This window comes from Furipterus horrens, unplaced genomic scaffold (assembly GCF_987537825.1).
Source record: "Furipterus horrens unplaced genomic scaffold, mFurHor1.1.pri manual_scaffold_2, whole genome shotgun sequence".
Lineage (NCBI taxonomy): Eukaryota > Metazoa > Chordata > Mammalia > Chiroptera > Furipteridae > Furipterus > Furipterus horrens.
Window position 1 is genome coordinate 103,216,617 of NW_028327172.1, and position 17,280 is coordinate 103,233,896.

Here is a 17,280-nt window from a genome sequence, read left to right on the forward strand (position 1 = left end):
TGGAGGAAATTATATCCAAAGATGGTAAGTTATAAGTTTCCCAATCAATACATATTTCCACAGCTATTGAGTGAATAAAAACCCACTGAGATCAAGGAAAGCAAGCACTTTGATTTTTGTTTTTAAGTTCACTCCTGGATCACCAGAACATAGGCCAGCGTGGGACACATGGATTGGGTTCAATAAATATTTACAGAACAAATGAATAAATGCTAAACTGCTAACAAATAATCAAAGCCTATGTAAACAGTTCTGAGAGCTGGATAAAAAAGGGAAAAGGCTCAAAAGAGAAGGAAAGACAAAGAAGAAATAAATAAAGGGGTAAGTGAGAAGAAAGAAAGAGGGTTTTTTTAGTGTACTTTACCTACTGGGCAGCAGACGAGTACAATTAAAGAGACCTAAGGAAAACAGGTTTCTTACACCCCATGCATGTTGTCCAGCAGTGGCTCAGCCGTATAACAAACAACTGAAAAAGTGGCATCAACATGCAAAAGGAAAGAGGTACACACATTCAATCGAAAACCAATGAGAAATACTCTTACGCCAAGACTCTCCTGATCGTATAGTAGTCACAATTTCTTGGCAAGAAATCACAAGATAAAGGAAATGAGATAGTTATTAGGAGTTAAAAGAGGTAATGTTTACTACACTTTTACCCAGTGACGCCCCCCCAGTATCTCTTCCAACCCCCAAGGCCTCTCCTGTCAGAGTAAGTGTGGATAACCCCGTAGCTGGGGATTTCAGAGATACAAATGAGGAAAAAATGAATAGGTGCTTGCCAGCCCTGAGCCTATTTGCCCACAGATACAGTCCTTACTCTTCCTTTATCTGCTGTGTACCTCAGAGGATAGCCCCTGCAGGCTGCATTTCCAGGTTCATTTATCAGCTGACTGAAGGCTAGTCTCAACCAAAAGGAGAGAAAGATACCACTAGGAGATGGGGAAGAAGCCAGGCCATTTCTCCCCATTGCTCTTTTTTAGAAGCAGGTGTATCTCTTTTGTGTCTGTGATCCCAACTCCCACTGGATAGACCATCACTACCCATCTCTGGGCTCCAGAAAACCACCTCTTCGCTCTAGGATTGGTAGTGACTCTCGACTGTCACAAATTACCATATTTTTCGCTCCATAAGATGCACTTTTTTCCCCCAAAAAGTGGGGAGGAAATGTCTGTGCATCTTACGGAGCAAATATTGAGTCACAGACCGTGATGTGTATTACCTGACCTGTCAGCGGTGGTGACAGCTCTTAGAAGAGGAAGTGGTGGGCCCACACAAAACCCCTGGGGACGTTTAAATGTCCCACTTTACTGCTGAATCTCAGGGAGTCTGGTCAGTATAAAGATAACAAAGAGAGTGGTATCAGTGATTGTGAGCAACTGAGCTTCATAAATTCTGGCACTAGGAATGATGAGTTCTTGAGGTTTCCCAAAAACTAGAAGAGTACTTGAACCTTAAAATTTCTCCTCATTTGTTAATGACAGTGATGATGGTTCTTAATACTGCCATTGACTGCTGTTCATTTTACATGTTTGGATTATTATTCTGTTATATTTTATTAAATATTTTAGTACACAATTTGGTTCAGAATATTTTCCTCCTCTAAATGTAGGTGTGTCTTATGGTCAGGTGCATCTTACAGTGCAAAAAATATGGCATATCCTTAGTTTTGCCACTGATTAAATTACCTTTAATGTGACATCTATCTGCTCAGACCTCTAACCAAGTGTCTCTTTGAAACTAGCCTTAATTGTGTGCCCTATCTGATGTGTCCAAGTATCTGCATCAGCTCTCACTTGGGATTGCTCAGACCAAGCTCTGCAACTTGTACTACTTTGACCATGGGCTTCTGGTTCTCTTCTCGATGTTTTCTGATCCCATGCCCAGCCCTATTGTACTCTCCTCTTCATAATTTCTGGTTCTGGGTCCCTGTAGCTGATCACAATTGTAAAGCTGATATTCTGAGTGTTGATACTTGCTGAACTGCTGCACAAAGCTATTCTATAATGATCTCTATGCTCTCATTTAACGTTTATCTTGAACAATTTTCCAGGTACATGCAAAATTAAAATTTACATATCTGTTTCATAAGAATATTGAAAATAATGCATTTCTTGCATGGTTGGTCATCCTTTCTATGGTAATGACCAGTAAGATACAATGTCAGACAAGAAGGTTAAAGCAATGTCTGATTTGTTAGATTGTAACTCTGCTCAGAGAAGGAAAACTCTGACTCCAAAAAACCTCCGCTGCCTTGCGGCATACCTCTTCAGGGGAAAGGCTAAGGGAGTAAACCCCGACAGAAAATCCGGAGCCGGAGTCCCTAAGGCGGTTCGACGTTGTAGTCAACACCGGCAACTCCTGCGGCGCACCTGAAGCCAAGCTGTATTGACTCCGTCTTTCCCTTGGACCCTTCAGCTGCGAAGAGAGGGGGGGTCTGCTGCATGGGCAACAGCAGACCCTCCATATCACCCCGCCCAGGCTCTGTAGCTTCAGCTTCACTGGAGAGGACACTCCAGCGTCATCGCAAGATGTCGATTCAACACGGGAGGAGACAGATACCGTGTCACTCCCGAGTCGGACTGCACAGCCATTCTCGGCGGTGCAGATAGACTCTTAAGAAGCTACACCATCGTCTCTCGAGACGGATGGCTGCCGATGACGAACTCTGCTCTAAGGGCATAAAATCTATTGTGGCTTTGCAGTAAAAGATCTTAATTTAATAGGGTAACTTGTTCCAATAATTTTTTCATTATAGGCAAAAAATAACATAATCCTTAAAGGAATGGAATAGTAAATAATAAATGTAAGACTCTATGAATTACCTTATGTTATAAACAAACAGTAAGTATGTAACCTTACTGACTCTTTTGTGTTTCTACTTTCTAAGTGCATATTTTAATTGAACTTCAGTACTAATACATGTAAGTGTTACTCTGTTTCTCTGGTTACACTCTCACTGGGACTCTGAAGAGCAGGTTGTTTACCTCAGGATCTGGACAGGTAAAAGACATTCTCACCCAGCCCTATCCCAATTCCCAAATTGATCTTGAATTAGGTAAGAAATTATAAATAAATACAAAATTGGTCTTGCTTCTCTAATCACACTCCACCCAAACTGGTTAGATTTGCATTAGTCACAACTTTTCCCCTCTGTCTCTATAAGGATGGTACATATACCTACATTCCCAACAGAAACATGCCCAACCTCTCCTCAATCTATTCCTCAGCTGTAGCCCTGAGTTCCAAGTCTCTCTTCCAGTATCCTCTCCTGTAACTTTGACTTGGCTGGCATACAAAAGGTCCTATGTTGTTTGCCATCCCTCCTCTGGGTTTTCAAGTAGCCAGAGTGCACCCATTGGAGAATAGAATCTCAGAAACCAGCTGCCTGACAGGTTCAACCTGCTCCTCTGTCCACATCCCCAGAGTAATGTTTTCACCACTTAGGGCTGTATCCGGGCCCCTGAGACGGAGGCTTCAACAGTGGATCTGACTGATCGCTGCTGGCTTTGAGCCTGGCCCCAGCCCCAATCCCTCTTAGATGATGGTTCCAGTACCAGGTTGTGATCCTTCCTTTTTGTCGTGAATTCAGGAATAAAGGAATGACATTCTCTAGCTCTATAAGTTTTAATTGGCTTCCTTATGATGATTCCTCAGAGCTCTGATGTCTTTGGTTTGGTAGCTGAGTGCACCTCTCCCTCTCCCCCTTCCCCCTCTACCATCCCTACTGATGCAGAGCAATTACAGAAACAATTAGTAAGGCTTCTGTATTCATGTGCTTTCTCAGGGTGTTCTGGAGTCTGAGAGAAATAAAACTGTGCTTTTTATAAATGGTCACATTGAATGTTCTTAATTTCTCATTTCCTATGCCTTGAGACTTAGTTAAACAACCGCTCCTTAGCTTGTGAAAATACTCTGAACAGTCCTCTATACCTCTGCTCTCAGGGGTTGCAGGGTGAAGGTCAACCTCTAACATAGCACTGTCTCTAAACCCAAGAAGCCGGTGAGAAACAAGGCAACTAATCCTCACTATTTCCATCTTTCCCTCCAACAGAGCACAGGGTAAATATTCAAATTGATTCCCACAAATAGCCCTAAATATCCCCTAGTTTCATAATGATAGTTACAAATGAGAAATTATGAACTATATCATTTGTCTTTATTTTCATTTAAATTAATTGCACTGGATTCTCTTACACTTGGAAGGTAGAGGTGGGTACACATCAGAAAAAAGTTTAAATCTTGTAGGAACTAGATCATTTTCAGTGATGATTTTTAATGTTGTAGAATAATTCTGCAGTTTCTGTCCAGCTGGTCTTTTTCACTGAATACACATCTGTCTTTACTAATATCAAAAGTTAGTAAAGCTTTGTATGTAAAAATAATTCTAGTGATAGTAATAAAAATAAGAATAATATTACTTTATATGACACTTACTGGCTGCCAAGTACTGTACTAAGCACTTTATGAACATTAACTCTTTAAATCCTCAGAAGAACCCTACAGAGTAAGTAGGATTGTTTCCTATTCTTGGTTTAAAAAAGAAACTAAGTGGCAGAAAGGTTTTAAAAAGTTGACCAGATAGTAAGTGGCAGAAGAGAAATTTAAACATAACCCTTCTTTTATACCAGTGAAGATGCATACAACTCAATACATTGCATGTAGGTATGGTATCTTTGGCCTTTTGATGGATACTGAGAGTTAGAATGCCTTCCAATTGTTTCATGAAACAGCATTGATGCAAAATGTGGCCTTTGTGCTCTATGTGGGGCACATAATTTTATTATTCTAAACATTATTTGAATAAAGACTTGCTAAAATTTGAGCAATTATAATTTCAAAATCTTCATGTACTGTTACACAGATAGATATAACCTTAATACTTGATTTTTAAATTTCACACCTTCATGTTTACATGAATAATTTTTTTCTCAGAGTTATGACAGCATTCATATGCTCTTTTATTTTCATTCTGTACTTTGGCTCTTTTGGAAATGTGAAAAGATAGCCTGTGGTATGATTAATAAATTAGCAGATTAATAGCATTTCTCAACTCTTCTTCCTACTTTTCCTGAAGCCATCACATTCTTTTCCACTTTCTCCTCTATCTCTAACTCCACTTGACATTATTTTCTTCCAATTAAAATTATTTTTGTTTCCTCTTGTCTTTGAATTTCCCTCCCTCTCTAACATCAGTTACTTAACAGCTGTTTAAGCTTGGACATTCTGATGACTCTTAAGCACAGAAATTTCTATTACTTCATATTTCCATTTATCTGGATTATAAAACATTCCATTATAGCTTTGCCATGTGTCTATAAAAAAGGGCCATCTTACATTAAAATATGTACACATGTGATAACAAAGACACTAATTCTAAGGATATTCCAGAAAGCTTCTAACATCCTTAGTTGTGGCCTCTGCGATACATTTCAGAGAGTAATAAACTAACCTTGCCCTAGGGTCAGTATTCCACCTTATTCACTGCAAAATTTCCAGATGTAAACTGTTTACCCTTGTATAAGTAATGACTCTAGTCAAGTTGGTAAATACTAGCTTGTTCTCTGTGTTAACTGATCCTTTTTCCTCGACCTTCACTCAATAAGATCCTTGTCCTATAGTTCGTGAGTTTTGTGTTGTTGCTATCCATGCCTCAACCGACACTATTAAAATGGTTCCAAAAAAGTGCTAGCCATTTTAGTAACCTAAATTTTGTATTTTTATCCTTTAAATGAATTGTTTATAAAGTGTTAAAGTCAAAAATTCATTAGACTCTTCATTAATATACTGGTATAGATTCCAAGCAACCTTCGCTTTTATAGGCAACATAATTACAAGTGAATTACAAATGCAGACTTTATGACACCAGTTAAACTCTAGGCCACAATACATTAAAAACACAGTATACGCATTACATTAGATGTAAGGGAAAAAATATGCCACATGACTTCAACTATCAAAATAAACAAGGAGCAACAATTTCAAATAATTTGTTAGTCTGAAGTTTTTATCAACATAATCTAAAATATTTTCTTGATAATCAACAGAGAAAAATATTCTCATACTAAATTTTCACATATACGTTATACTTTATCTTACTTAGTTCATTAGTTCATTCTATCCCAAGGACATCTTTGAAAGTATTTCCCAAGAATGAGAGATTGGAAAAGATTCTAGTTTTTAGTTGTAACAACACTAGATATTTTTAATTTAAGATCATCATTATTATACTTGAAATATTTAATTTTAGGACTTTTATATTGTAAAAATCAAATCAAGTGAGTAAAAATTTGGAAGCAAAATAAAATTTCATCATTTTAAAACTGCTCAAGAGAGCAGATCTTAAGAAAATGTTATCAAGGATTATACACCTGTTTCCACAACTGGGAGACTCATTTATCATTGAAGTTTATCTCTGAAATTTTTGAATGCTTAAGCATTGGGTTGCCATGAAAAGTAGCTTTTTAAATATCATGTCTATAAAATTTGATTCTACCCAATTTTCACGCCCCCCTATTAGATCTCATTTCTCTGTGAAGAATGAAAGGATAAGAATTATGTCAGTTTGAATCTAGCAGAGGATGAAGCAGAGAAAATGAAGCTGAAACAAAGCAAATTATGCTCAAGCAAGAATAAGTTGGGGTACAGAGAAGAACACTATGAAACAAGCAAAAAGAGTATTTCAAATAGATTAAGAACCAATTCAAATAAAGTGATTTGAAGGTATTATGTAAAAGAAAATAAGATCACTTAGCACAGGTATTTTAAAGATTTTGATGTTTGGGGGGAAGGTAACATTGCTGATAATAACATTTAAAAGAGGGGCCAAAGGACATTCCCATCAGGAGGCCTGTAAAGCAATTGGGCAGTGATACCCCATTTGTTCTGCATACACCACACTCCACACAATAAAGGAGAAAGGTTAAGATGTGAGTGAAAAGAGGATCTAAAATGACTGAAAATAGTTCTAAAAAAGGAAATAAAAGAGATTTATGCTTCTGAGGAGTTTCTTAATCTGTGTCTGGATTTAAAATATGGAGCTACACTTTACTGTGGTAGGCATTTTAGAATCAACCTGAAATAATGTCCTTATTTTGGAATACCTAGTTTTTCTCATCTAACTTATGCAAGGATTCACAAAGTCACCAATGATCTGGCATAAGCTTTAGAACCAGAATGTTTTTTTGTAATACACTTTACCAATGGCAAGCATCCTATCAAGGAAATAGAGAAAGTAATTTATCCTCTATTACAGTTTCTGCTACTTAGTTTGTGTCAGGATAGGCTGATAAACACAAAGGAGGAGTTGACAATTTAGTAAAAAGAAATGGAAGAGTTTCATGGACAGCTAAGCTTTGTTGGACTAAATCATCATCTCTCATAGGAAGTCCTGAAAAATAAATGTATTTTAAAACATAAGTAGAAGAAAATAACTTACTTGTGGAGGGGAAGTAATAACTTTGTGACTTAGGAATTTCATGAAGGTCCATTTGAATGTTCTAATTCTCTCAGTTTTCACCACTGAGCACCCATTTACTATGATTTGTTTGTGGAAGGAAAGTAAAAGAAGCCTAGGCCTTACCGCCTCCACTTCAGCAGGGTCGTACCAGACATTGATGTACGGATGCTGTAAGGCGTCGTCCACTGATATCCTCTTGGCTGGGTCAATCACTAGCATCTTTGACAACAAGTCCCTGGCTTGGCTGGCTGGAATGATAAATGAGAAAAGCAATTAGTAAAGTTTTTAATCTGGCAAGGAAATTTGTTGGAGGGAAAGGAAATTAAGAAAATAAAGATCAACTAGCACCTTCCTCCTGAACATCACATAACTTCACCAAGTGATTAGGGAAATGCAAAATGAAACAATGGAATAGTTTTTAGTCATCAGATTTGCGAGAATAAAAGATGGTATAATATGCACAAACACCAGATAATTTCATTCATATCGGTGGGAACATGAATTGATGCAGATTTTTTAGAGAGCAAATTTTGCAGTATCTATGAAAGTTTTAAAAAATGAATGAATACCTTATACTCAGCAGTTCCACTTTTAGATATACAGCCTAGAGTTACAGGTGCACATGTTCATGCAATGTATATAGAAGGAGAGTTCAATGCAGCATTGGTTACATAATAAAAATGTTTTTTAAAAGTCCAAATTTCCACCTTTGATAACAACCGTATCTTGGAATTATATTTGACAATTTAAAAGAAGGCAATAGATCTATATACAAGGTCTGTCTAGAAAAAGTCCAATCATTGTTAACATAATGAGAATGGTTTGAGTGACATCAATGGAATCAAGCAGCCAAGGAGAGTGGACTAGAATGCACATATGTGAACAATGACCGCTTCACTGTACTAGTCAGTGGGTACGGTAGATGTCGTTGAATGAGCATGTGTACTGTGTGCCCATTGTGTTCAGAATGACTGAGCGAGTAGAACAATGAAACTGCATCAAAATTTGCATTAAGCTTGAACATTGTGGAAACTATTCAGATGATTCAGAAGGCTGCAACTATGGGCAACTGATGATGGGCAGCTTCATCAGGACATCGTGCCCACTCATGCCTCATGTCTCGTGGTTTTGGCAAAACCTCAAATCATCCAAGATATTCAGCTTCCTCTGTAGCCCAGATTTGATGCTGTGTGACTTCCGGCTTTTCCCAAAACTAGAATCACCTTTGATTGGGAAGAGGTTTCAGACCATCAGTGAGATTCAAGAAACTACAGTGGGGCAGCTGATGGTGACTGGGAACTGTGTGAGTTCTTGAGGTGTCTGCTTTGAAGGGGACTAAGGCATCATTGTTCTATGTACCATGTTTCTCATATAATGTATCTCCTTCAGTATATGTCTTTATTTTTCATACTATGTGGCTGGATACTTTCTGGACAGAGCTCATATACTCACATGACATGTTATTAAGTGAAAAAAAAAAAGTTGCAGAATGATCCATAGATCATGATACCATGTGTGTAAATCTGCCCCTTCTCAACAAGATAAGAAATATTTTCCTCTATTTATGTATATAAATGCATAGAAAAGGTCTGTAAAAATAATCAACAAACTGAAAATACCTCTGAGGAGGAGAAAATATGTACATGTATTGCTCACGTTTATAAAAATAAATTTAAACGAATAGCTTTTTTAAAGGTAGTAGATGGAGTAAGTTTAGACTGCTCATTTTTAGAGTTTTCTGAGCTAGGAAAAGGGCTTAAGCAGTTAAGGGAGGCAAGAAGATTAGGATAAACATTTTTGAGAATAAAGGAGATGTAAGATGACTTCAACAGGAGCAGAAGCTTTAAGGACAGAGAACAGGGGGCAGATTTTAAGAAAAACATCCATAAGACTTAACTTAGTAAGCAAATTGATGTGAAAGATTAGGTTCAGTTTACAAAATACTAAATGTTTACTTGTTCACTGTGTGCCAGGTGTAATGTGAGGTGTCAAATCAAATTTTTTTCAGAATCACTTAGGACATTGTCAGAAATGCCCTAATTAACTTAAAAAATGAGAATTTTATTTATATTATACTTTATATAAATTTATTCCTTTTCTCCATTCTTATGACTGAGGCATTATTATCTCAATTTTGTGGGTGAAGAAACTAAGTTTTGTTACTAAAGTTCATGACTACAGACATAGTAGTATGAAGAATTACTTATTAATGAAAATGTTTATATTGAATATATGTGTAGGTAAAATCTCATTTGTCACTCTATAAAACAGAAGAAAAAAAAAGGTGGTTAAGCATTCCCTAAAATATGAATAAAACTCCAAGATTTTACAACAAAATCTTGTGTTAGAAATATTTTCCAGGAAATAAAAAGAACTGAAACAATGACTTCAACATATATCACATTGGTTTTAGAGTTACATTGCAAAGTAATTTTAAGATTTTAAATAAGTTCCATGAAATAATTAACCTGGACCACACTGCTGCATACTTCAGTATCATGCTTTCCTCTGAATATCCAGACAATTCTAAAACCCTATGCCACTTGCCCGTTGGAAAAAAGATCCTTTAAGAAATACCTCTCCTGAACCAGAATCAATTAAAAACCTTTGGAGGAGTCCTAGAACTACCAGTCTCTAATTAATCTCCTACTGTATTCCCTTAGCACTTACACAGTAGCAATTATATACATGATTGTAATTGTATTATATTACTTTTTAGATACCCTTACAATAAATAACCATCATAATGAAAAATTCACTATTATAAAGATTTCTCAGCGTTAGCTAATAATAATTTATTTCAAGTCTTTTAATGCAGCAAAATTCTAGTGAAACAATAAAAGAAGAAAAAATACCTTTCCTTAAATTGAGGTAGTTCAAGTTACAGAAGTGTCCCTATCATTTACTTATGTAACCCATCACCCACATAGTGGTTCTGAAGTTGTCCCTGATGGGCTTACCTTTGAGTTTATTGTGCTCAGAATCAGCAGGAAAGAGAGAATCTGGAAAGAGCTTGGGGAAGGTGAGTCCTGCATACTTAGGCCGATTCTCCACATAGTTTCTTACTGTAGGTTGCAATTTCTTCATGAATTCCGGACATGGTGTTCCTAGTTGCTCAATTACTTTGTTCCACTGGTCAATATCTGAGAATTGAATAGTTAAGGGCAAACAGAAGTACAGGCTACTAGCTCCTGCCTTTCACTAGTTGGGAGACTAACTGCTTCTCAGATCCTGGCCACTCATCAACACTACTGGAATTTTAATAAGCAACAAAGGACAAAAATATAAAATCAGAATTGTAAGCCAATGAATTATCTTAAAATTTTAATTCACTTTTGGAACATATACACTATTGGGGAACTAGCATTACTTAACAAAATAGGATATTGTGAGATAGTCTATAGGTTGTAAAAGTGAAAATATATTTAATAGCACAAGGAGAATTTCTTATGTTAAGATAAACTTCTATATAACCATGTGATTTAAAAGGGAAAAGATATAATGGCACATCATATTTTTATCATGAAATTACCTCAATCATTTGTTTTCTAAAAGTGACAAATACACAAATATTTTAAATAAGATTCATTTATATTTTTTAAAATTCTTAAGATCTTTCTTTCTTTCTTTCTCTACCAAATAGGAAATTTCAACATCTGTTAATATTTTCTACTCATATGCATTTCTTATGGGATCAATATAATTTTTTGTAATAAGATAATTCATTAATTTTTTGTCAAAGACTTAAAAGTTTTCTACTTATCAGAGTAGTCACAGTTTCATACCTGTTTTCTTAGTAATGCCCTATATCCCTGAATATTAAGATATCAGGCTAAACATCAAAGAATCAATTTAAGACAATAGAATTCCATCCAAGTGCATGTAATTCAAAAGTACATTAAGCATGCAGAATTCTACAGGAAAAATATTAACTATGAATATTAATAACCCCCTAAATGGGAGCTAGCTCTTTGACAGACATACCCACTGATTGAGATTCTCTTTTTCATTTATCATTAACGTTTGTTTTATCAAAGCCTCATGAATGGTAAATACCTCCAATGAAAGCTCTGAAGAACCAACCGGAAGAAGCTGATTTCACAGAAATTCCTTAGTCATGTGTCGATAAATGATAAAAGCCTTAGAAATTCTTTTTAAATCCAATACCACAGGCAGTATACTCCCTTACATTGTTTATTCTTCTACAACTCTATTTCTTTAGTAATGTTAATTAATTCATTTCTGCTAATGTAATTTGCAATAGTTCAGAGAACTTACCATAATATTATTTGAGGTTTGTAAACTCCTTACCCCTAGCAATTCAATACAGTTGGACTAAAAAAGATCAGCAGTCCTGACAAAAGACAAAATTAACTATATTTAACAATAATAAATATATAATGCAAACAAAGTAGATAAGATACTGTACACAAAAAATTAAACTAATTTGAAAATCCTCTTCTACTTTCTTTACAATCTGGTTGAATAAAATTTAAATTATTACATGTCCTCTTAGTTACTGGGATAAAGAAAATATATGATTGTGCAATATCAGGAAATAAAGTGAAAATGGAAAAAAGTGAAGAATAGTAATGAGAATATAGTAATAAATCAGAATACTTAGAAATAAAGAAACTAAAAAATTTAAGAGAATAAAGTTAAAAGTTCTCCTTACACAAAAACTTATGTTAGTACTATGGATATAGTTAAGATTTAACTGTTTAAACAAATTTAAATAGCAAATATTAGTACAGCTAAATAAATATCAAGTGCTTGTATTGAAAATTATGAAAAGAGGTCTACTCCCTAATATAATTAGGTTATCATGTCCTGTCAAGCCATCATTTAATCATTGGTCAGGCTTCCTTAGAACTTTACAGATGATGCAAACTAAAAATAGAGGTAAAGCAACTATCATATTTTCTGTAAAGTTGTCATTTAAAAGTTGGAAAAATTCTACCAACAAACCATTATATTCTAGTTACATTTAGCTAGAGTTATGGAATTATTAAGTTAAAAGTTAGTTGTTTTAAAAACAGTGTTCCCAAAACAATTCCATGTTATTTTTAGAGTAAAGTTTAAGAAGAGTCAAATATTGTGGAAATTGTTAAATAAGAACAGTTAAAATGTTTCTTTGTGTAAGTTATAATTAAAGCTTATAGAAGCTCTCAGTGAACATTCCTAGCTAAGATTGCTTTTTAAATAAAACACAATTGTGGTCCTTGATGTAATAGCTTGCAAAAAGAGGGAGGCACTAATCTTTATTACTGTCAATGAAATAGTGCCTCTATTTTAACCAATCCATTTCAAGTTCCTTCTTCCCATAAAAATGAAGTTATATTTAAGTGTTAAGTGCTTCTTTCCCAGATGTTCATAGGATCACAAAATGAACAACTATGTCCAATGATATATACTTAGTTAACCACATGATTTACCTTTATAATTATAACTACCCAAATAGAAGCCAAGACTGGAAGTCATATCTCCTAACTCTAAGTCCAATGCTTATTCTAAAGATCCCAGTTAGGAAAAGAGCAAGTTTGAAATTGTTGTGGTAGAAATTGCTTTAATTTGACCATGGAATTGATGGTATGTTTGTCACAGGTAATTCCCTTAAAGAATATCTCTGAAACTGCTTCCTTAGTTTATCAGGTCAATATCACATAAAACAATTAACTTTATTAATATTTTAAGTAGAAAATGAGGTGATACATTTTTTAAAAATTAATCATCATATTTCCACAATAACTATATTTGAAAAACACATAAAACAATAACTATATTTTTTATATTTATGTGTTAACATGGTAAATATTTTTTAAAAGAATGGCCAAAAGTATTTTTGTAAAAAGACTTATTTGCTTTAGAACTCTCATAAGTCATTATCTTTATACTACATACAGGTGGCTCTATTTACAAAATCCAGCCTGTGCAGTTAGCAAAAAGGCAATGAATGTGTTTTATATTTTTGATTTACTATTTCAGTAAGAAATTATCACCCTTAACATTTTATCAAAGGCATTTAACAAAAGTTATAAATGAAAGTTGTCATTTTATAGGAATTATTTGACAGTCAATTTCTTCATCTAATTCTAACTTCACTAATAAAATAATCATATTACAAAAAGTCTGATTTTATAGAGTATGATAACAAGACAAGATAATATGTAAATTTTGACTATTAACTATAAATAGTATTGTAAAAGACGACTAAAACAAAATTAATATAAATTGTAAAAATTATCAAAAATCTTAAGATTGAAAATTATTCATTAATTTTATCAGTTAGAGAAGAATTTACATTTCATAGATGCCTTTCATTTTAATTTCCTTGGTTGGCAACTTTCTAAAATGTATCACAAATTACTTTGAACTTAATGTATGAGAAATACTTTATCTTTTTCTGGCTATTTTAGGTAATAATTATGAACATAATTTATACTATGCACATTTAAGCTTTCAGAAGCTACAAAGTGGAATCAAAAAGAGTGTTTAATAGCCTCATTCTACTGTGCCCTTTGAAAAACTGTATCTTCTTTTTATGTTTTCTTCCATAGTTGATTACTTCTTGTTATTATGAATATGGTTTCCAGCATTGACACTTTATAAATTCAGACATGCTTTCTCCTTTGCTTGAAGTCTTGTATTCAATATTTTGTGCAAAATTTTCTGAGAACTATTTGCATCTTAAAGAATATTAGTGTTTATGTCCAAATTCTTAACTATGTTTTTAAAGATTATGTTGCCTAAAAATTGTTTCAGGAGAGCTTATTTTATCTGGTAAGCCATCCAGCTGCCTAGGCACTGCGTTGAGTATTATTGTGTGGATTTATGTCAGTCCTGCAGGAAAACCACTGCAATCAATTAGTAATTTCTGCAATGAATATGTAATAAGGAAGTAGTGACTTGCATGCCATGTGTTAGGCATCATGATGTATCAAGTTCCCCAGCTTGAATATTTATAACATAGGAAATACAAAATACCAATCTCTCCTCTTTCCTTATTGATCTATATAATTCTGAGTCCATAGGTCTGACATATTATTAAAAACAAAAACAAAAAACTCCACTAAAACAGTATTTGCAATCCAGATGGCTCCAGGACTCTATTTTGAGAAATAACAAGGTAAAATATACTAACACTCTCTTATCAATTACTAAATCCAGATTTAAGAAAAAAATACTGCCTTAACCAGTGTGCCTCAATTTGTTGAAGCAATTCCCTGTCAGGACACATGCCTAGGTTATGGTTCAGTACCCAGAAGGCGTGCCTATGAGAGGCAACTGATAGCTGTTTCTCCCTGGCATAGTGCTTCTCTCCCCTTCTCCTATCCTTCCTCTCTCTCTAAAATCCTTAAGTGTCTTTGAGTGAGGATTTTTTAAAAATAAATAACTAAAGTACTAACATATTTCAGTTTAATGATGCAAATTGGGATAGCTTCAAATTCACCACAATTTTATTACACACCTATCTTCTATGAAAAACATATGGGTTTCACCTAAAAAATACTTCAAGTAAAGTAAAATTCTAACATTAATTCCATTTATCCAAGTAACTTTCCTGAAAATACCATGGGAATATATTTCATGGCAAGTGTAGGCTCCCAGCAGAGGGAGAAAGAGCCTATTCATCAAAATCTAGGGAAGGATTGAAATTATATATTACTATTACCTGTGGGATTCTGTTCACAGAAAATACAAAAGCTACTCAATATAAAGTTAGAAATACCTGAACATTTATTTCAGTAATTACTTCCTATTTCTCTATGGTAAAATTTGCTTTCAAAGAAATCTCACTTCTGAGGACAAGTGTAAAGATTAGAATAGAAATATATATGACAGAGTTCTGTAACCAGATTTTCATGGTTATGTTTTGGGTTGTTTTGTTCCTTTAAAAATATTTTTACTCCTTTTTTTTATTTGAAAATATTCTTTTCCTCTCAAAAGTCCCCTTCAAATTCTGGTAATATGATATGTGAACAAGTGATTTAATACATAATTATAACTAGCATTCATTTTCATTATAAATGGCCATAAGGAGAGGAAATGTTATAAGCCAGAACAAACCTAAAACTCAAAGTTGAAAATATGAGTGACAGATTGCTAGTGGGATATTGTGGGATAAAAAATATCTAAACGCTGGTATTTGAAGTATGAGATATATGGATCTTAGTACAGTCTGTCTTATAAATTTACTTGTTATTATAATCTATATTTACTTATAAAGCAGAAAAATGGAAAGACATTTCACATGTAAGCAAATCTAGTATGTGGCACAATAGAAGAATTTTCATTAAGCTGTTAAAGGTTAATCTTTGGACCCTCTCATTCACACATGCCCTTATAAGACTGCACCTAATTTTGTATAATATTAATTATTTTTGCACATAATGCCCTCCTCAAATTTTATGATATTCTCACCCCATAAAAGCTGGATCATCTCTGTCTGCATTTCCAAACTGGGAAGCAACCTTTGACATCTGTGTTTTATAGCTGAAAAATACCAAGGTCCTTTTAAAATTGGTAAACAAAATGACTTTAAACAAAGGAACTAATACAAATAGATTCTAACATTAACAGAAGAGAATTCTATTTAAGAGAGTTATAGTGACATTGTACTATGACCTGTGAGACCCTGTCTGGAAGATTACATACATTTCTGGGTCTAACACTATATAAAAGAGAGATTAAGAAGGTATAATAAGCTCTGGCTTGTTTGGGTCAGTGGATTGAGCACTGACGTGAAAACCAGAGGATCACCAGTTCAACTCCCAGTCAGGGCACATGTCTGGGTTGTGGGCCAGGTCCCCATTTAGGGGCATGCGAGAGGCAACCACACATGGATATTTCTCTTTCTCCATCTCTTTCTCCTTCTCTAAAAATGCATAAAATATTTTTTTAATAAGAAGATACAATAAAGTTTATATGAGGTCAAGAACACATGCCATTTTATCAGGCATACATGACAAAACTTTGATGTTTAAACTTTTAAAAAAGCAGAAGACAATCTATGCTCCCCTGTCCTAACATTTTTATCTCTCTTATCGCTCAGCCATTATCACTAACTAATATACTCTGCCTTGAATTCTAATTTTCATGATATCAGATGTTTCATGATGTCATGGTTTTCATGAGGACAGTTTTGTTTGTTGATATATCCCTGAAGAGAAAAGTCTCCAGCGTAAAGTATGTGCTCAAAAAATATTTGTTGAATAAATGAAAGTCTACTTTATGTCCAGTCAGAGATTTTTTTAGGAAGGTAATGTAAAAAATAGGGGAGAAAAAATATTTAAAGCAACAAAAGCTGAGAAATTCTGGGAATTAGAAATAGATTGGAATTTGGGAAATACAGTAAATCTCAAGGAAGATGAATAAAAAGAAACCCATACATAGTCATTCAGTAGAGAAACAGCAGAAAACCAAAGGCCAAAATAAAAAATTGTAAATGAAGTCAAAGAAAAGAGAAAAGCTATCTCCAAAGATGACTATTAAATTCCTCAATTGCAATTGGAAACATTAAGTCAGTGGAATAATATCTTTAAGTTGCTGGGGAAAAAAACTGTCAATGTAAAATTCTATATCCAGCTAAACTGTCTTTAAAGCAAGAGAACCTAGTTTAAAAAATAAAATTTTATCATCAAAGACTCCCACTAAAAGTCTTCTAATATTAGCACTTTAGGAAGAAAGAAAATAATCTCAAAATAATGGACCAAACTGCAAGAAGTAATGGTAAGCCAAAAAATAATAATTAAAAAGATGACCCTAAAGAAACTCTACCTATATAAACCAAAATTATAATATTGTCAATTTGTGAGGCTAAAAAA

The 17,280-nt window shown here is 34.2% G+C and overlaps 1 protein-coding gene across 3 annotated transcripts in view; it reads right to left on the reverse strand.

Annotated features, from left to right (window-relative positions):
• The window catches only part of MAPK10 (mitogen-activated protein kinase 10), a 335,988-nt gene that overhangs the window by 35,115 nt on the left and 283,593 nt on the right, over nucleotides 1–17,280 (reverse strand). For all 3 annotated transcript variants that reach the window (XM_090266261.1, XM_090266262.1, XM_090266263.1), the window contains 2 exons: nucleotides 10,417–10,599; nucleotides 7,580–7,704 (listed from right to left, as the gene is read on the reverse strand). In XM_090266261.1, coding sequence (XP_090122387.1) covers nucleotides 7,580–7,704; nucleotides 10,417–10,599 — 308 coding nt within the window. The remainder of the gene's footprint in view (nucleotides 1–7,579; nucleotides 7,705–10,416; nucleotides 10,600–17,280) is intronic.